This window comes from Drosophila santomea, chromosome 2L (genome assembly GCF_016746245.2).
Source record: "Drosophila santomea strain STO CAGO 1482 chromosome 2L, Prin_Dsan_1.1, whole genome shotgun sequence".
Lineage (NCBI taxonomy): Eukaryota > Metazoa > Arthropoda > Insecta > Diptera > Drosophilidae > Drosophila > Drosophila santomea.
Window position 1 is genome coordinate 11,412,924 of NC_053016.2, and position 22,305 is coordinate 11,435,228.

The window sequence follows — 22,305 nt, forward strand, 5'->3', positions numbered from 1 at the left end:
ATCGAATCAATCATTCAAGCGCTATTAAATGAAGAAGGGAGGGTGTTGCGTATGCCTAACCAAGGTCGTCCAACATGGCGTATGAGTAATTTACGGCTTCCCTTCACGTATTTTTCCTTTGAGTCTAGACATATTACATTTGTTTGGAATTGTTGTCTTACTCTGTTTATACCCGATACCCTTTGTGGGTCAAACCACAAAACCGCCGACTGAAATGATGGCTACACCCGTTTTCGTCACTCGTCTTGCCTTTGCAGAGGTGGCTTCAATCTATTTTATGACTGTTACCTTCTATGTGTGCCCTCTTCTCAGAGGTTTTGGCGATGTCTTCTCGACCACAATGCTGTTATTTATGTGCATGTGGCTTTTGTTTCATGAGGAGGGTTCTGCCGTCGTGTTTTATTTTCCAACTGGTTGTCCTTGTGGCTTTTGCTTTTCCGATGGCTGACAACGCGGCGGATGCTTGATTTGCTTGCTGGTTTTCGGTTTGGTTAACGACTGGCGAGTAATGAGCGAGTTTTAAATTAATTTAAATTTGTTTTTGGCAAGTAAATTATACATGTTTCGTGTTTGTCTGGTGTTTTGTAATTTATTTAACATATCCGGAATTTTAAACGGTAGCTGATTTCTTTTACTCGCTAAATATATTTTAATTTGGAAATTATATGCTGTATAAATAACTGGTGGGTTTAAAGTTTAGATTTATATGCATGTAGCTGCAAATCATTTCATGTTCAGACGATATTTGGCACACGTCTGTGTAAACCACGAATTATTTTGGGGCTTAATGGCATTGCCACAAGCCGCAGGAATTTCAAACCCATGGTCTGCCATCAAATGGTTGCCACGCAAAGTGTTGTTTTGCCTGATTTGCCTAGTTATCGTTAGCAGACAAGCTCGTAAATTTGCTTCCTGCATTTATCCCTTTATTATAATTGTTCTCGTGCATATTGTGTTTCGTTTAGATTGGGTGTACTTGTTCAGAAAGTTCATGCCGATTTATTGTTCGATTTTTAGTTTAAATACAATTGTTAGCAATAGATTATCTAGTTTATCTACTTTTTTAATTTATATATATAAAGAGTTAAACTTTTTAAATTTTAAATATGTTTCCGCCTGAGCCTTACATATGCTCGCCAAAATTCGTGGGGATTGTGCTTGCCTCATTATCGCCAGCGTTTCATCCCAGTAAAATGTAAACTGTAAACGTTTTCCTAGAGCAACTCGCCACATATTCCCCTTTATATTTGCCAACTGCGCTTAAGCTGCATAATAATAAACTGCAAAGCAGCGGCAACAACGAGAATTGCTAAATGTGCAACTGCAACAAGGATGGCAAGAGGAACAACAACATGGCCAGGATAATACGAGCCAAAGCAGTGGAAATCCTGGCGTAATCGTTGCGTTCACTGCTCGCTGGCAACAACAACTGGAACAACTACAACAACTGCAACACTAACACACTATGCCGTGTGGAAAATATTTATGAGCTCGGTTTTCACGCCAAATGCGTTCTTTAAAATGCTACACTCCACTCCACACACACACACACACACACACACACACACAGGGCACACGCACACATACATGGCTGCTTTGGCATTTCCCTTTGCTTTCACCTCGCTTTGGCATTTTCCGCGACATTTTCACAAGCGCTTGCATTGCTTGTTGCACTCTGCAGCAGTGTGTGTGCGTGTGCATGTGGGCCTATGTGTGTTAAGCAATGCTCTAAAGTGTTTATGTGTTTGTAACGTTGCAAGCCGACAAGCGACTGCAACAACAGCAATCTGCCACAAAGGCAACACCAGCAGTTTAAACACCCTTTGACCCACTTTTAGATTGCCCACTGTTACTACGACTATTAAACAAGTATTTTGTGAGAGCATAACAATTAAAACTAATTAATAGAACAAATTATACCAATTAATACAACTTTTTATTAAAATTCAGTATCAGAGTTAATTACAAAATCCACACCGTTAGGTATTTATACCCGTTACTCGTAGAGTAAAAGGGTATACTAGATTCGTTGAAAAGTATGTAACAGGCAGAAGGAAGTTTTTCCGACCATATAAAGTATATATATTCTTAATCAGGATCAATAGCCGAGTCGATCTGGCCATGTCCGTCTGTCCGTCCGTCTGTCCGTCTGTCCGTCTGTCCGTCTGTCCGTCTGTCCGTCCGTATGAACGTCGAGATCTCAGAAACTATAAAAGCTAGAGAGTTGAGATTCAGCATGCAGATTCCAGAGACATAGACGCAGCGCAAGTTTATCGATTCATGTTGCCACGCCCACTATAACGCCCACAAACCGCAAAAAACTGCCACGCCCACACTTTTGGAAAATGTTTTGATATTTTTTCATAGTTTTATTAGTCGTGCAAATTTCTCTCGATTTGCCAAAAAAAAATTTTGCCACGCCCACTCTAACGCCCACAAACCGCAAAAAACTGCCACGCCCACACTTCTAAAAATTGGTTTCATATTCTTTCATTGTTGTATTTGTCTTGCGAATTTCTATTTATTTGCCAAATAAATATTTGCCACGCCCACTCTAACGCCCACAAACCGCAAAAAAACGGCAACGCCCACCAGGCCCGTCGTCAGGGGGGGGGGGTGTTTCCCCCCGGGCCCGGACTTCTGAGGGGGGCCCGGATTTTTGACGGAAACATAACTTATGTATATGCAGGCCCGAAGGCAGGGGGGGGGTGGTAGGACGGGGTTTTTCCCCCCGGGCCCGTATTCCCTGTCGCCGGGCCTGACGCCCACACTTCTAAAAATTTTTGTGATATTTTTTCATACTTTTATTAGTCTTGCAAATTTCTCTCGATTTGCCAAAAAACTTTTTACCACGCCCACTCTCACGCCCACAGACTCCCCAAAACACCATTACATTACAAGTTTTTAAGAATGTAAGATTTCAAGGAGTAGCCAGCCGATGACGTAATCGATCAGTGCAGCGACTTTTTGGCAGACGCTAACAATATTCAAAACTGCAAAAATGCTTCAAAGGTTATTTCGTGCACAAACAAAATATTCGTATTATTAAGTACACCCTTTGAAATATTATTGTTCTGCCTCCACGAAATAAGCCCAATCTGTTTAAATATTATCTTATTATATAATTTTGATCGGAGCAATGCTTTATCTGAGTAGCTGATATATCTAAGTAGCTGATATATGATGATAAATAAATGAAATCATATGTTGTTTTGCTTTTCTTTACCACTTCTCAATAATTCAATATATATTGATCTAGTGTTGAAAAGAATTTTAGTGTTAAATCTCGCTCTTAGCTTCTCTCCCTTAGGGCGCTTTTTCACGTTTTTTACAAGTGCGTGGCAGATGAATGTTAAAGAGAAAGGAACGTCTCTGTTGACACTTTGAAAGGAGTAGCATGTTCTATGACGTCAGAGACAGCCAGCCGATGACGTAATAGATCGCTGCAGCGACTTTTTGGCAGACGCTAACAATATTCAAAACTGCAAAAATGCTTCAAAGGTTATTTCCTGCACAAATAAAATATTCGTATTATTAAATACACCCTTTGAAATGTTATTGTTGTGCCTCCACGAAATAAGCCCAATATCAATATATGTTTTAATATTATCTTATTATATAATTTTGATCGCAGCAATGCTTTTTCTGAATAGCTAATGATATATGATAATAAATAATTGAAATCATATGTTGTTTTGCTTTTCTTTACCACTTCTCAATAATTTAATATATATTGATCTAGTGTTGCAAAGAATTTTAGTGTTGAATCTCGCTCTTAGCTTCTCTCTCTCTTAGAGCGCTTTTCCACGTTTTTTACAAGTGCGTGGCAGGTTAATGTTAGAGAGAGACGGACGTCTTTGTTGACACTTTGAAAATAGAAATCGATGCGCACTCTTTATAAAGAGCGAAACTCGGTTTTTGAAAAAACATAATATTATCAATATGTGCCATTTTTTCTTTCTGACCCCTTATCTTCTTTTACTATAGTAAAATATATGTCTAAACTATTTCCTTTTGGTAAGATAAAAGTTAAATTCTAGAAGCTTAAAGTTTGTTTTTCTTATGAGCTAGCAGGCGCTACAATCATTAAGCCTTTAATCATATGTTATGGTTATTTGGCTTTTCTCAGGTACTCTTCAATAATTCAATATATATTGATCTAGTGTTGAATAGAATGTAATTTTAATAAGAGCATTGCTCTTAGTAAATGTTAAATCTAAATGGAAGAACTCGCTCTTAGCTTACGGTGCTTTCCCGCGCTTTTCTTGAAAAAGTAAATAGTAAAAGAAAATAAAGAAGAAGGGAGTCAGTCGAAGACTAAATTTGCGTATTACAACATCTTTTTAGAGCCGAGTGCGATTTTTAATTGATTTTTCCAGTTCTTGACGTTTTTTTGCCAGCCAATAAGTGTTAAGCTTAATTTTTAACGTAAAGATTACATTTTTTGATAAAAAGTGGCATACATTAACGTAAAATTAAATTGTTAAATTACAACGCGGTCGTGAGTGCTGTTGCTGCTTCGATTGACGTCGCTGCCGTTTGGCCCGCTGCTGTCTCGTCGCTGCGCTCATTGCTAAGTATCAAATTTGCAGTTGACTTTTCTTCATCCTTATATCGCCCACGCTTTTCTACCCATATTAATATAAGAACTGAGCCTTTTTAAAGGCTTATTCTTATATTTTTATCCATATACGTATTCAGCGTATATAAAATTAATAGTACTAAAAGTTCAAGTCTTTTTAAAGACTTGCACTTATAATACTATTAATACTATACTTTATTATTATACTATATAATTATCCTACATTAAAAAATAATAATTTAAGTCTTAAGTTTTTTTAAAGACTTCTTAAATTATTATTATTTTTATTCACATTTAATCTTATTATATTTTATACATTTTCCCATTAATAGCATTTTTAAAAGCTTACTATTATATTTATATTCATATACGTACTTAGCGTATATTATCTTAATAGTACTAAAAGTTTAAGTCTTTTTAAAGACTTGTACTTATAATACTATTAATTTTGTTAGGTTGCTTCTAATAATAATAATTTAAGCTTAAGTCTTTTTATAGACTTTTTCTTAACTACATATTATTTCCCTTTTTTCGCAGTTAATTAATATAAATATAAAAATTATACTCTTTAAAAGAATAATTTTTATACATACCTATTTTACATATTTATACGTATTTGTTTAATAGTGCTGCAAGCGTTAGTCTTTATAAAGACTTATACTTCTAATACTATTAATTAAATTATAATAATATTTAAAATAATAATATAAGCTTGAGTATTTTTAAATACTTATTTTTATAATATTATTTTTCTATTAAGTTTTTTTTTCCTGTGTTCAATAAATAATAATTTCTAAATATAATATATTTCTAAATATTTTATTAAGTTGTGTATATAATTACTAGAAATGCCTCGTCTAAATAGACCCACTGCTTCTCAACGTGCCAGAACGCAATTGTTGAGAAATAGGATAAATAGGGAAAATGAGGGATATGCAGAGGTGGAGAGAGTGGCAAATACAGTATATCAGCGTAGGCGTAGGGAAGATTCGTTAGTCAGGAATGCAGAACAGGGCGTCAATACAGTGTCGCGAAGGTCGAGACGCTTGAATCGTCCTGTTCGTGCAATTGAGCAAGAATCTAATTCTCAGTTTCGTTCTCAAAGGCGTCTAGAACCTGCAATTCGCGCAATTGAGCAAGCAGCCGATACTCGACGTCGTTCTGCAAGGCGGCAAAATAGCGAGAATCGAGCTGTGGAGCAGGTTCAAAATACTGCTGGCCATAGGGAAAGGCGCTTGGATCCTGCTCTTCGCGCAATTGAGCAAGCAGCCGATACTCGACGTCGTTCTGCAAGGCGACAAAATAGCGAGAATCGAGCTGTGGAGCAGGTTCAAAATACTGCTGGCCATAGGGAAAGGCGCTTGGATCCTGCTCTTCGCGCAATTGAGCAAGCAGCCGATACTCGACGTCGTTCTGCAAGGCGACAAAATAGCGAGAATCGAGCTGTGGAGCAGGTTCAAAATACTGCTGGCCATAGGGAAAGGCGCTTGGATCCTGCTCTTCGCGCAATTGAGCAAGCAGCCGATACTCGACGTCGTTCTGCAAGGCGACAAAATAGCGAGAATCGAGCTGTGGAGCAGGTTCAAAATACTGCTGGCCATAGGGAAAGGCGCTTGGATCCTGCTCTTCGCGCAATTGAGCAAGCAGCCGATACTCGACGTCGTTCTGCAAGGCGACAAAATAGCGAGAATCGAGCTGTGGAGCAGGAACAAAACACTGCCAGCCATAGAAGAAGGCGCTTGGATATCGTGTATCGCGCGGGTGAGCAAGAAGCAAATACCCTGCGTCGAGCACTGGCAAGAGATACACAGGAACGCTTATTAGAAAGAGAGCGTGATAGGGCTAACAGAGCTAGGGCTAGGGCCGGTAGGGATCGCAGGGCAGTCGAGCAGGCGAGAAATACACTTGCTCGACGAAGTGCACGATTAGCTGCTCGACAAGCAACGATCGATGCAATTAGAAATGTAAGTCAAAGAGTTAGTCAGTATAGAAGCCTTAGTGCAAATAGGGAAGCAGAAAATCTTCGGAATGCACTTCGAAGTCAGGAGACTAGAGTTGATATAGGTCAGGAAAATAGGACTATTAGAATCAGACCTATTGAAATAGAAGCTCACATAGCTACATTCAATAGGAATGTTAAGCTTGGCCCAGATCAGATTTGCTTTTGTTGCAAAGGATTGTGGTTCCCCAAGCAAATAAGTAAGCTTTCTAGGTCTTATTTGGAAGAACATTGCGAGTTCAGGGAAGAGATATACCAAAATGCAAGACATCTTGCTTTCACTGGTAATCTTTTCAAGTTTTGCAAAACTTGTCACAGCAACATTAAAGCCGGCCGAAAGCCCAAAGGGGCCATTTCGAATGGCTTAGATTTCCCAGAAATTCATAACTCTTTGAGGGGCCTAACTCCCTTGGAAGAACGACTGATTTCACCTCGCCTTCCATTTATGATAATTAAGTCAATAGGTCACGAGCGTCAAAGTGCTATTAAAGGAGCAGTTGTCAATGTCCCTATTCCAGTAAGCAATATCGTGACGTCTCTTCCACGAGCTTTCAATGAGGCTGAGGTAATTCAGCTCCACCTCAAACGAAGAATGGAATACGGACATGATTTTATGGCAGAAACCATACGGCCTGCCAAAATTGCTGACGCTATTAGGTATTTAGTTAATACTGAGCTTTATAGAAAGCACAATGTGTCAGTTAACGAGCAGTGGATCTCTGACTTCACATCCGAAACTGTTCCATTCATAGCATCTCAAGCTGATGTAGCCTTTATAGAGGGACAACTAGCCATCCAGCAGGAGGATGAAAATTCGGAGGCGCGTAATTCTGATCAGAATACTGAAGCCGAAGAACTAAATCCTGGAGGACAAGAAACTTTGCTTGAGAATAACCAGACACATACTGTAGGAATGACGAGAATTACAATAGCTCCAGGTGAGGGCCAAAAGCCTCTCGACGTAATTCTCGATGTGGATTCTGAAGAACTGGCATTCCCTAGCATATATGCTGGCGTAAAAAGACCATCTTCAGAAAGCTACACAACCATAGTTAGATCTGAACTCAGGAATGTAGATAGACGAGGTTGTCGAACTGATAAGTTATTCTTCAATTATAAGAAGTTGGAATTAATAAAAATTCGAAATAATATTTCAACGTGCTTACGTAAGCGGAGTGCCTCCAGTGCCATAACAGCTGCTAACGTCCTAAATGAAGATTTCATGGGCAACCTCATTTGTCATGATGAGGGATATAGGATCCTTAGGGACATTCGCACGTCTCCTGCTCACTGGGAAGATGAGAAGAAAAAGGTCATGGCCATGATTCGCCAATTTGGGCTGCCAACTTTTTTCATAACTTTATCGGCCGCTGAAACTAGGTGGCCAGAGCTGCTAGTACTGCTCAAGCGCAATGTAGATAGGGTTGATATAAGTGAAGAAGAAGCTTCAAATTTGCAGTTTAGGGAAAAGGCGCGCCTTATCAGAACAGACCCAGTGACGTGCGCTAGATATTTTGATTACAGATATAGAGAAGTTTTAAAACTTATGAAAAAGCCAGGGGGTGTCTTTGGAAGTAATTTCGTTACTACCTATTACTGGCGAGTTGAGTTTCAACAGAGAGGTTCGCCTCATATTCACGGCATGTTTTGGCTAAAAGATGCCCCAAAAGTGGATTTAAACAATGAAGAGTCTATACGCACTGTAATAGCCTTCATTGATCAGTTTGTAACTGTGGATGTTACAAACCCAGATTTGGCTCCGTATATTGAATACCAAAAGCATAAGCACGGGCATTCGTGTCTTAAAAAAGTGCGGGGACAATCTATTTGTCGTTTCGGTATTCCATACCCTCCAATGCCCCAGACGGAAATTTTAAATCCACTTCCCGAAGCAACTCAAAATTCTCTTCATCACGAAAACTTCAAAAAAATTCGAGATTTTCTACTTCGCAATCATGCAGATGACATGATTAGCCATTTAAGCATATTCGAAAATTTTCTTTCTCACAACCATGTGAGCCTCAGTTACGAGGACTACATTTATGCTATTAGGTCTAGTTTGAAAAAACCACAGATTTTTCTGAAGAGAACATTTGCAGAAATTCAAGTAAATGCTTATAATAAACACATTCTTTCTATGCAAAGGGCAAATATGGATATCCAGTTAATTTTGGACCCTTTTGCTTGCTGTAGCTACATTATTAATTATATTAACAAATCCCAACGGGGTATTTCGAAGTTAATGCGAGAAGCAGCTAATGACATTAGAAGAGGCAATTCAAGCATTCGACAAAAGCTACAGTATCTCGGTCACAAGTTTATTTCAGGCACTGAGATTTCTGCTCAGGAAGCCGTGTATTGTTGTCTGGGAATGGCGTTGTCCGAAGCAAGTAATAAGTGCGTTCATATCAACACCTTCCCTCCAGAACAACGAGTTCGTATGCTTAGACCTACACGCGACCTTCAAAATATGCCTCAGAATTCAACTGACATATTTCTGAAAGGATTGCTGGATAGATACGAACAAAGACCAGATTTCCATGAAGGCCTGTGTTTAGCCGATTTTTCAGCAAATTTCGAGTTTTCGAAAAGCCGTAGAAGTACTCGTCAGAGGGCAAATAGTGACGATGAAACTGAAGAAGGCAATGACGTGTTAGGAGATGTATATTTTCCGCTCCGAGATGGAAGCGGTTTTATTAGGGAAAGAAATAGGGCTAGTATTATTAGGTATAGGCCATTTAATATTAATACAGATAGGTTTAACTATTTTAGATCATTAGTTATGCTCTTTTCTCCGTGGCGAAACGAACAGGTAGATTTAATTCAAAGAAATTGCGAGGAGTTTTATAAGGAGAATGAGGAGGCTATTAAAGCCAACTTTGAAAAGTATAATGCCATAGATAGTTTGGAAGACGCGCTTAGAAGGGCCATGGAAGCAGATAGTATAGAAGAAAATGAAGAAGAGGAGGTCGAACATAATGAGGAGTTTAGGGCATTAGCTATTCCTGAAATATCTTCTCAAATTAATGTTTTAAACTTAAACAACAATTTGTTAGATGCTGATCCGGATAGCAATATCCGGGTTATAAAGCTTCCGCCACTTATATCCCCTTTAAACTTAGCCAATTTAGTTAGATCACTAAACTTGGAGCAAAAAACTTTCCTAACTCATGTCTTGCATAATGCAAGGAGAAATCGAACCTTTTATGAGTTCGTAGGTGGCGGAGCAGGTGTCGGCAAAAGTAGATTAATATCCACTTTATTTCAGTCCCTATCCAAGGAGTATAATGGTAGAGTAGGATGCGACCCAACTTCGGTAAAAATTTTACTGTGTGCTCCCACAGGCAAAGCTGCTTTCGGAATCGGAGGATCCACTCTTCATTCCATGTTCTCTCTTCCTGTAAATCAGGCTGGGTCCGCATTTAGAAGTTTAAGCCCTGATTTGTTGAATACACTTCGTTCAAGATTTATTGATCTTAAAATTCTTATAATAGACGAAATTTCTATGGTCGGTGCAACGATGTTTTCTCATTTGGACTCTCGCCTAAAGCAAATTTTTTCTACTGTTGAAACTCCTTTCGGAGGTATTTCGGTTATCGTGTTCGGCGATCTTAGACAATTGCGGCCCGTATGTGATCGCTGGATCTTTCAGGCCCCGTCACATGATCCATACAGTGCTATATTTGGATCGTATCTGTGGAGTCCTTTTAGGTTTTTTGAACTCACAGAGATAATGCGACAGCGAGATGACCAACCGTTTGCAATTGCACTTAACAACATGGCATCCGGCCAAATGACGTCTGATGATGTAAGCTTGCTTAGGTCTAGAATTTCCGATGAAAGTCAAATTCCAAATGACTCAATTCACCTTTTTACAAGTAATCAGGACACAGATCGGTACAACAGGGAGAAGCTTAACTCAATTCCCACTGCTCAATTTCTCTCGGAAGCTATAGACTCAGTTAAGTCCGCTCAAATAAGCTTAGAGCAGAGGAACAGATGTCTGGAACAAGCTAGGTCCCTTAAAACATCTGAGACACAAGGATTGTGTACCTCTCTGACTTTAAAAACCACTGCCAAATATATGATGACGGTCAATGTAGATACATCAGATGGTCTCGTAAACGGAGCCACTGGTGTCCTTAGGGAGATAGGCTTCAGTACATCCAACACTCCAGATCTTCTTTGGATACAATTTTTAGATGAAAGCATAGGAGTAAATGCGCGTTCTAAGCGCAGACATTATGAGGAGGCTTCTTGGACGCCGATTTCGAAAATTATAAAAAGTTTTCAAATTAATTCTAGTCAGGCAACTACAATTGACCGAAAGCAGTTTCCAGTGGTTCCTGCAGAAGCAATAACTATTCATAAAAGTCAAGGAGCTACGTACAGTAAAGTGGTAGTTCACACTAACTCTAGCATGCAGAGAGCTGCGCTGTATGTAGCCTGTAGTAGAGCAACAACTGCGGCAGGTCTCTTCATTATTGGACCTTTTGTCCCCCCAAGATCCGCACAGGATTCAGCTTCAGAAGCAGAGCTCCGAGAATTGCGTTCCACTAAGCTACTGAATACCCATTTCGATTGTTTAATCAATAGTCCGAACCTTCATATTTTTTTCCATAATACGGAAAGTTTACACTGCCACATTAGCGATGTTTGTTCCGATCGTCTAATGCTTAGGTCTTCTCTTCTGTGCTTCGTTGAAGCATCAACATACTCAAATGAAGTATACGAAATTCCTGGCTTTACCACAGCAGTGAGATTAGATTGCCAGTCAGTAGCTAGCGGAGCCCGACCAAAAAGAGGCATTCTCGTTTTTATTCGAAACGAACTTTTTGAGAATGTTAGTCTTTGCACAAGTGGTCGATTTTATTCAAATCTTTCAAATTTAGCCTCTCCAGTGTTTGAGTATGCTATCTTTAAGTACCGATCTTTAGGGATTCTTGTTTTATATAAAAGTCCGACCTATCCCTTAAAGAAGTTTGAAACTGAATTTAAGGATTTATTTCAGCAACACACATTTTTAAATAGTAATTGTTTAGTGTTAGGAGATTTTAACTTGTGCCTCCACTCCATCTCTGGCTGCTGTAAGCAAATTTTCGATTTTTAGTAGATGTAAAGGGTTTTAGTTCGTTGCTAGATTTGAATTCGTCTACAACCAATAGCAATACGCATATTGATTGGGCTTTTTCAAATATTTTCGATAATCGGGCCACTGCGCGCACATTTGAGACCACATATAGTTACCACAGTGGAATATTAGTTAGCGTTAGGGAGGCAGAGTAGGTATTGTAGTTATTTTATTAAATATAAACTAAATAAGTATATATTTTTGAATTTTTTTAGTTATTAAATGCATTTATTATTAAATTTAAAAAAAAACAAAAAAACCAAAAAAAAACCCTCAAAAATAATTAATATTTTTAAATAAGCCTGATAATTTAATTTAATTTTTTTAAGTATTAGATTATTTATTATTAAATAAAAAAACAAAAAACCCCAAAAAAAATATTAATATTTTTAAACAAGTCTGATAATTTAATTTAATTTAAAAAAAAAACAAGAAAAACCACAAAAAAAATAAATAAAAACCAAAAACCTAAGAAAAAAATTAATATTTTTAAATAAGTGTGATAATTTAATTTAATAATTCATTTTTAAATATTTAATTTAATAATAATAATATCTATGCCTCCGTGTGCTACGGACAAACAAAATTTTTGGGGAACATGGAGTTTTATAAATTTTCCAAAGTTTGAAAACTCAAGTCGACTCGTAGGTCCCCAAAATTGATTTTGGTTTAAACGACCCCGTTGTAACTCAACGGCCTCCACGTGGTGTTCCCTGGGTACCGATTTAAAAATTTTAATCGGAAGCTAATTCGAGCGGCGAAAAGTTACGTATGTACATATATGAAGGCATATTTATTGTTATTAAATTTAGCTGCTGAGTAACGGGTATCTAATAGTCGGGGAACTCGACTATAGCGTTCTCTCTTGTTTATTTCTATCCTCAACTGAAATCAAACTCTCTTTTTAATAGCTTACAGCTTTTGGTGACATATTTCCCATTCTTAAGCAGCGTATTCAGCGTTTGCCTTCAGTAGAACTCCAAGCGCGAATCCTTTAACCTATCACCAACATTCGAGTCCTGCCACCTGCCACCTGCCCTTGCAGCTTTCCAGCCCGGGTCCAACCCATAATGGCGACTGTCCCCTTTATATGCTAATTTGGTTCGGCGCATTTTATGTGTACATATGTACCGCCGCATACATATATCCCAAGCCGTGTAGTACGTCCTCCGACAAGGAGGCGCTGACAGGCGATGGGTTGGGGGAAGGGAAAGGGGAGAAATGCAGCTGCAGCAACTTTGCTGATTTTGCTGGCATCCTGCGATGTAGCTGATGGTGCATATTCACGTCGTTTGAAGTTGCCTTTTGCCGTTGTCATAATTAAAACGCGCTGCATAATTGCCAAACAAAGGTTGTGTCCTGTTCTGGGAAGAGTCCTGCTCACAATGCGACCGAAGTTGGTCATTCGTTTGCCTCGGTTTTTGTGATTTTACCTCAATATTTGAACTCCAACTTCACAGATCCAAAACTTAAAATTATCCCCATTTGGCAAATGCAAAATATCAAACGCAGCACGCAAACTAAGCACTGATTATATAGCACAACTGTGCACAATTTGCTAAATAAGCTATATATATATTCATATTGATTCATGTTTTGTGCTTTTCTCAGAAAGATATTATTTTATTTCGAAAATACCCCTATGGTAAACCTATCCCATATTTGCTGCAACTGAATTCGTTTTTTAACCAAAGGCTTTGCCCAATTTAGCCATCTGTATGCAAGCCCACTGCTCCCAAGCAAATAATATCTGCGTATCTATGCATTTATTTAACATTTTACGCTCTTTTTGCTGCACTCATACCGAAGCGCAAAAAAATAGGGGCAACATTTGAAAAGTTTCGATATCGTTATGCTGGTTTTTCGGGGCATTTTTGGGTGGTGTGATGGCTGATTCCGTATTCGGTAGTCATAAAGTGTTCGACCGAAGTGCACCCACAGCAAGGTGGACTAACAAAACCCACACACTCATACTATCACACACACACGCACACTCGCACTCACACGTAGTTGTGGTTTCAATAATCAATGAGTTGATTTTATGAAATTTTACCCCCTACACCTCGAATTCCAGGATGTGACACGCCCATCCTTGCACACCACTTCATTTTGTGGGTCGCACTTGGACACATGAACATGCACCGCATGTGTGTGTGCGAGTGTGTGTGCAATTTTATTAACGAGAATTTTGGAATTTCTGCACAAATATCACATTCAAGCCGACAGAAGGGGCGAAAGGTTAAAAGGAAAAAACAAAACATAGAACAGAGGCTTTTTGTGGTCCTGGTCACAGGCTGCGTGTTGATTGCTCGGCGCCCAAAAAGGCCAAATGAATTTTAATTAATTTTTTAATTAATTCCCCGAAACCGCCAGCTGCCCGCTGCCCCCTGCCCCTTCTACTACTCAACCGATAGCAGTGATAAAACCGCACACATTCTATCTGCGTCAAAGTTCTCCCCTTTTATTGTTGACCACAACTTGCGTTGGACCTTTTCTTACGCCATATCTATTCTTTGTCTTTTGCAGAAATACGGTTTTTAATTTAAGCATACACGATCTCGTCGAGCAGCAGCGATTGGTCTGGACTTCGCCGGAGGATGATACCAAAATGTGTCTCGTCAAGGGCAAGGATGAGGTAAGTGAAAAGCTGCCTTCAATCAATGGAAAAGAAAATATAGATTTTATTTATAAATTTGACTTAAATTTGTACATCCATCAAATCAAAGTGCAGACTTTACTGCTTCTGTGTTAGCGGGTGAACAAGATTTTTAACTTTACAAACCTTTTAACGGACTTGAAATAGACTTTAGCACTTGCAGTTAATTAATCGTGCACACCTGAAATAACATTTTCGTGCTTTCGCATCAGTTCATTTGCAGCTTTTTTCGTGCTGTTCGTTAACTTTGCAGCACTTTGGCCAAATGGCCTTGCAATTTCCATTTCCATTCCTATTTCCATTTCGATTTCAACTTTGGCTGTTGCTTCCGTTGTCATAGAAATGCAAAAACAAGGCAATAAAGTGTTTCTCAGTCCTACTTGCCATCTATCTTAACTTTTTTCGCGCTAGAAACATGAAATACTACGAAGAAGAAGTTCGCCGCCATACAAGAAGAAATTGATTTATGCAACTTTTTCTGTTGTTGCTTCGTACTTGTGTTTTTCTTCTTTGTGGCTAAGAAATCAAGGAAATTTATTGGAAACTCTTCGCCACTGCAGTTGACCTATTAAGAAAATGCCAGTTAAGCACTGGCAACGGAGTAAATTGAGTCCAGAGGGAACTGGCAAATCAAAGCCCCAGAGCAAACTTTTGCCTAATGGAAATGGCAAATATTTTGGCTTTCAAATTGTCTTTGTTGCTGGCTTTTTGTTTCGCCATCCGTTTCCGGTCAACGAAGCCAAATACTGCGTTGCACTCACTCTAGTGGAACACTGCATTGTAGTTGTCTTAAATTATTTAAATAGTATAAAAGCTTTTACATATTACATTATTGATGTTGATTATTGATTTATAATTATATTTGTATAAGCTTTCTATAAATATACCATGTTTCTTGTACAATTGCCAAATTGGAATAAAAGATTGTAATAAATATATATTTCTTAAGTATAAAAACAGCACGTAAACCGCACACTGCAGTTATTTTCAAGTCTCCACTGTGTTTTCTTCGCCATTTCTGTGCATGCCCAAGTGCACTTCAAGTTTGGCTTTTTGCTCACGTAATTAGCCAACACTTGTTGGCCGCTCGTGCCGCCAATTGCAGAGCCAACAAAAATAGCAGAGGCAACAAAAATACGGCAAGCGAGCGCATTAGCAGGTGTAATTTGTTGAACTCAATTTGCTTGCCGGCTCCACCTGAGTGGGGTCACTTTATATGTCTGTGCCCGGGTGGGTCACGTTATTTATGGCATTATAGGGTGGCAGGTTGGTGGCAAAGTTTCTTAGGACTGCTGGCCATGGCGTGCTGCGATGCCATTTGGTAGAAAAGGTTTTTACCTTCGAAAATAAATTGCATTTGTTTGGCTGGCCAAAAGAAATGAAAATAAAAGAAAAGAAAAGTTCAAAATTTACAATTTTAATTAACCGACATTTGGCCACTAATTCGGATGCGAAAATATCAAGTTAATCAAGCTGATAATCGGCCAAAAGCCTGCAATCTTCTTAATGCGGAATGCGGTTAAGGCGGTCCAATGTATATAACCTTTCTACTCACGCTATGAAAAAGTAGCCAAGTGGTAGAATAACTTATATTATAGTTCTCCTTACAAGTTCGCTCTCTGTTGCTGCAAATTGTTTAATAATTCGATTTTTTCACATTAAATTCCATAAAGTGTATAGCAGTGATACATTGCCGCCATCCACATTGATGATTTATAAAATATTCAAAAGTGGTCAGCATTGTAAAGCTGACCCCTCACGTTGGTCAAATACAAATATTTTTTATTTAATCAGCTGGGGGTGTTAATCATAAGTACACCAAATAAATCAAAGAGAAATATATTTTTGAAATGCTTCGAAGCGAGTAATGATTTTAAAAATGAGTAATTAAAGCCAATTATGTTAAATCAAAGTGGGAATGCCATAAACAATTATGCAGTCATTTTCAATATTAATGCACGAACCGCAGTGCAACGAGAAATTATGCAGTAATTTTCAATTTAAGAGTAGTTGTGGAACACCGTACGGTTGTTATCCTTATTAAGTTGAACTACGACCGTAATGATCGAACAGGCCATAGAGTATCCCATCCACGTTCCCCTTTGGCCTTCTCTGGTTTCCCATCCGACATCCAACATCCACCATCCAACATTCGATTTGGTTTGCAAATGGGTTTTCCCTCAATCTGCCCTGCCCAGAAACACAATTCTCAGTCTGAAAGTGGGATTGCAGTCGCCCATTGTTCTATTGGAAAATGCTGTTGCATTCATGCGGGACCTACCAACACGTTCGCCTTCTTTGTCTGCAAAAGAGGTTCTGGCCAAAGTGTTCTGAATACCTTTTGGTACATCCGCTCAGCGTATAGCTCTATTAAGCAACTTGTTCTGGTTTCCATTCAAAGCATCATTACCAGACGATTTTCAAGCTAATTAGGCATTCTACTCTCTGCTAAACCTACTAATTTGTATTAGATTTAATGAAATAGCCACACAAAAATGTAAAAGATAAAACATAACTTGACAAAACCAAGTCAGAAAAAAAAGCAACTTTTGCGGAGGAAAAAGTTTCATTGTTCATTTATGTTCGTTGTCAATGGAATGAAAAGTTGGAACAGAAAAAACAGGAAAATATTTTGACGGCTACCAAAACGCTCGAGGGCAGAGAAAAATTTCATAAATGATGGCAGAACACGACAAGATGAGCCCCAAAAATCATGTCACTTCATAATTTTTAAAAGCTTCAGTTGACTGACAGGACTTAGACAGCCAGAGGCTACGCCTTGGTTTCCCACAACCGCAGATTTATTATCCTAATTAAAATGGTTGCCAAATCGATATTTCCACGTGGCTAAAAAGATCTAAATAAAAAGAAACATATAGTCATGTTTGCGGGAGGCTGACCTGTCGGTCAGCTTTATGTGCAAAAACTATAATTAAGAACAATTTATTAACCAGCAGCGCACACCCAGTGGCTGCCGCAACATTTTGAAAGCATATTAATAAATATCCCAGTTAATTGCATTCTAAACATTGTTCGTCTATGTCTGCAATGCGTGTTAATTACAAGCAAAATAAAGGAAACTACGACTTCACAACCAACACTACCCTGTACTTCAGATTATTGTTTTGTTAAATGATTTAATTTATGCTCCAGTAACCAGGCCAAAACATGTTAATTACGTTACGAACAATAAACTAAATTAAATGGAAAACGAACTTTGTGCGAACACAAGATAGCAAATGCTGAGGAAAAGCTGGTATGGGCATAAATTGAAAAGTTGAGAATTTCTTAGGGATCTGCAATCAACTTATTCAAGGACTTTTAAATTAATTAGGACACTTAAAGATAATTAGCTATATCATTTAACGTAAGTGCCATACTTACTAGTGCACACTTTATGACCCTTTAATTGGATTCCAAATTAATGAAAATATTTAATAATCGCATGGCAATACTTTGTCAGATTGGTAGAGCAAAATAGCTGGCGGTAATGCAACTTAAAACTGGCCTCATTATTAAGGGGCAAACCAAATATTTAAATATTGCAGCGCACACAGGAAATGCAAGGGACGAATAAAAGGTATACAGTGGAATCAGCTGCCAGGGAGTACGAGTATTTCAAATGATTTGTCATGTCAGAGTGCAAACACTTCCGGCTGTAATGGTGGCACGGTGGGAAAGGGAGGAGCGGGTGTAGTAGTGGCGCCGGAAATGTCAGGCAACAATTTTCCCCCACTATGGGAAAAGTTTGCTCCTACTCTCTGCTGCTAAATGGGAGCAAGTTGCGCATTTGCCTTTTAATATTTATTGAGTTGCAGGTGTACCGCCCCGGCAACATTCATTGTTTGCTTTCGAGTTGCTTTTGCAACGCATCAAATATTACAATTTGCGAAACATTTATGCAAAATAGGTTGGAAGTGGAAATGCGGCGCATATATATATAAGTTCCCACTGTGACCTCTTTAACTATTTGGGGTCTACATATTATATCGCATAATGGTTGTTTATTTATGCTATTTACCTTGCTAATAACTAACCAACTGGTTGAACTTTTCTAAATAATGTCGTTGGAATTTCAATGACTTGGATAAGCCTTTAAATTTGAAATTTTACCTACTTAAATTCCTCAACATTAACGTTTCCAGGAGGCCTGCCAGAACTACATCCGCATCATGGTGGTGCCATCGCCGGGTCGCCTCTTCGTTTGCGGCACAAACTCGTTCCGGCCCATGTGCAACACGTATATCATTAGTGACAGCAACTACACGCTGGAGGCCACCAAGAACGGACAGGCGGTGTGCCCCTACGACCCCCGTCACAACTCCACCTCTGTGCTGGCCGGTGAGTACACCATTTACCATTGTATTACGGGCTACGATAATTAACAATTAAATCGAAGAATTATAAGAAATACATTCGCATAGTAAACGAGTTGCCAAAACTGCACGGTGACAACACGGCGTATACGTAATTTTCCGGATTTTATAAAAATCATTTGCCAATACCCCTTAAAGATCCTAACTGCTCAGAAAACATAACCATGTGCTGTGGGGTGCAATGCATTTATTTAAATGAAATCACGTTGAGGTCAGGGAAAGAATTACAAAAACACGGTCATATCAACCATTTTCAACGAATTCAGTTGCTAAGACTTTTTCTTCCTTCTGGTTTATTCTTGATTTTTTCCCGCTTTGTTATGCCACTCGAATAATTTATTGTTCGCAGGCATTTTGTATGCGAATTGTCCATTTGGTTCCGGCTGTTATCGCCATTCGCAATAAGAGAGAAAAATGCAAGGAATGTGACTGTGAGTAGACTCATTGCATTGCCCCCATCGTTCAGGCATATAAATCGGTTAAAAATTGTCATTCATCATGCGATGCCTGCGCTACCGCACTTTTTTTTTCAGGTTTGACTTCGTGAACGGAGCCGCATGATAAATTTGTAGTATTATTGTTCGGCTGCCGAATGGCAGACAACTGCGAATTATGTGCGAAATATATTTCTCCGCCCACCAAAACTTATAAAAGATTTCGAAATTACCTACATACTCGATATTTGATTGAAATTTATGGCCCCACCAGGTGTGTTAAGTGGGTCGAACGGTTTCCTGAAAAGAAACTCGTTAAAAATATATAAATTGACAGGGTTTAATATCCATATGATTTGGATTTCCTTCAACTTATGAATGTCAAAATACTTATTATTAAACCTGACTTTATGTCGACTCCAACTGTCTCCAATTGAGTATTTCAATTTGAAAGTAGTGGAGAGTAAAATAAAGTTACATTTCTCCATGTGACACTGAATGCGAGTTGCATATAGAATGAACTTTTCTTTTCGCCACTCGTGCAACCCAAAAACTCAGCCAATAAACAAGCGCATTTGGCGACTGCAACGATGGGGGAGAAAATATTTTGCAGCCCCCCATTGCATTTACCACCCACGTTCTAGCGCCTGCAAAGTCATAGTTTTGATAATATTTCCACTTGGCACCCATAAATCGACATTCTTTGCCGCCATGTTGTGAAGTTTTCGTGCAGTGATTTGTTTGCATTTCATTGTCTGCAGCCAGCGAAAACTTTGCCAAGAGCAAGGAAGAGTGGTTCGCTCATAGATAATATCGATAAACGTTTATAACAAACTTGAAAGTGTGTGTGTTTCTCCCTATGTGTTTGTGTGTGTGTCGGTGTGTGATGGGTTTTGTTGGTCCATCGGCATGAGAGGGCACCGAGTGTTGCCACAACTTCCGCCGGATGCAGCTGCCTTTCCCATGTGTGTGTGCTTCTTGCCTCCACACTCACTCACACTCACACACACACAAGTGTGTTGGCAACTTGCCCACTTTTCCGCGCTCGTGACCCCCGTGCGCCCCCCTCAACACCGCGCCAATGTGGGTCATAAGAGTTTATCATCAACAAGCTGCCACATCCTGGCCAAAAAAGAAGCAGCCAAACCTGAAGCTGTTGTCAGCCGCCATTTTCTTTATTGCTTGCAGCCATTTATGCGCCCATTACTTTCCACACTGCCGCCGGGTATATCGACTTGCCACGCAGATTGAGTGCAGAAGCCCTGTACATTGAGATCACACCACTTTTAGCACTCACCTAAAAGCTGATCTTAAATCGAAGTACAAATTACTTTCGGTTACGATAAGCCAAAGCTAATAATGCACTACTAGGTACTAACAAGCCTAATCCGCTTTGCTTTTGCTCTTCTTTTTCCGGAGTTTTCCCCTTGGCCTCCCCCCACTTTGTTCTTATTTCACTTCGATTTCCCTTCATGGTGCTAATATTAAATCGAAATTTATACATATAACCCCCGCGTCTTCAGTCATTTGGTTGGCTGGCTGTCAGTTTTGCAGTTTTGATCGCCTTGCCAGGATTTAAGGATATGCGACGCGGATTGGGGAACGGTTAGCCGGGCCATGTTGTTTAGATTACAAATTGCCCGGACAGAGGCAGGCCATAAAAAAAGCCCCAGTCCCATCATGGTGGTGCACTAAATAACAACAACAATGCCAGCGAGTCTAGAAAAGTTCCGATTCAGAAAGGCTGCAAAAAAAAAAAGATATAAAGAAAAAAAAAACAACAAGGACGAGCGAAAAAAGTCGCCGAAAAACCAGAACAAGCTGAAAAATGTTATCAATTCAGTTTTTATTCGTGACAGGGCGTTGATGTCATGGGCTGACGTGGGCGTGGTCGGTAACTGGCACAAAAGTTTTAACCCCCACCCCGCCGCCCATGACCGTTTTATAGCCCCCTCTTGGCACCCCTCTTGCCACTCAGTTGGCCACAGTTTTCTAACGCTTTGCGCAAAAAGTTCGTGGACACATTTTTGTGCCAATTTCGTTGTAAAAATATTGTTGTAACCATGATGAAGTTTTCAATTGCTTTTTCCACCAATATACGACATCTAGCCACACAGCTCAGTTCAGCTCAGTTCAGTTCAGTCCAGTCCAACCGCCTTATCCTGTTCGCTTTCCTGGTGTTTCAATATGGCGGAAGGAATCTATTTTTGTTCGATTTAAAAAGTGCATGCGAAATAAATTTCATTCGCTGACAGTGTCACCCATCGAAATCGGCCAGCGAATACAAAACTTTCCCAATAAAAAATTAAGCACACCAAAAAGAGGAGGAAACAGAAACAGAAAAGCAAAAAGTTTTTATTTTGTCGAACCGGAGAAAATGGACAGAGGAAACACGTATTAGCCGGCTTTGTCGTTTAATTTGTTAAATGTTTTCATTTGGCATTAAATTAGAGCGGAAATGGTTGAGCAGTAGAGAGTTTCAATAAGTCTGAGTCAACACAGTTTCTATTAACAAGGAAAACTTTTCATTATGATTACTAATGGAAATATGAAGCAAGATTTCAAAGCAAGCTACATTTTTAACAAAAAGATTAAGAAATAAGAATCTTACATTCTCAGTAAGTATTTCCCTATTAGGGGTCCTAAAAATCAGATAAAATCTGTTTATTTTCAAATACCTTAAAACTCATTGGACCTTTTTTTGATTGAGCCCTTTAGGCATTGATATTTTACAAAATAATGTTGTGTTAACTGTCCCTCTTTGCGGCAGTTCGGTGCTCTGAGTATTAAACGCCCTATCACGCTGATTTCAACCCCCATTTTGACCTTTTGTGGCACTCGAAAATATGGCTTAAATGTCTTACCAATTCGCACACGCCTCAGGAAACAATGCGAAGAATAGTAATAAATAATTTATAACTGCGCATTTGCCACATTAATCACGAGCCAACGCTGCTGTGCTGCCGGCCAAAAAGAAAAAAGTGGAGCGAGTTGGCCAAATGGCCAACAGCGGCCAAATCCCTTTCCGGCAAAGTTTGTCCCGTTCCCCAAAAGCCGACGCATATTAATTTCGGCACACTCCCCATTCAGACCTCCCCTCACCTTCGCATCCTTCGATGTCCTTCGA

General features: G+C 39.2%; 1 protein-coding gene across 1 annotated transcript in view; it reads left to right on the forward strand.

Annotated features, from left to right (window-relative positions):
• The window catches only part of LOC120444348 (semaphorin-1A), a 133,283-nt gene that overhangs the window by 91,706 nt on the left and 19,272 nt on the right, over window positions 1-22,305 (forward strand). The window contains 2 exon segments of the mRNA XM_039623931.2: window positions 14,239-14,347; window positions 18,514-18,709. Of these exon segments, the coding sequence (XP_039479865.1) occupies window positions 14,239-14,347; window positions 18,514-18,709 (305 nt within the window).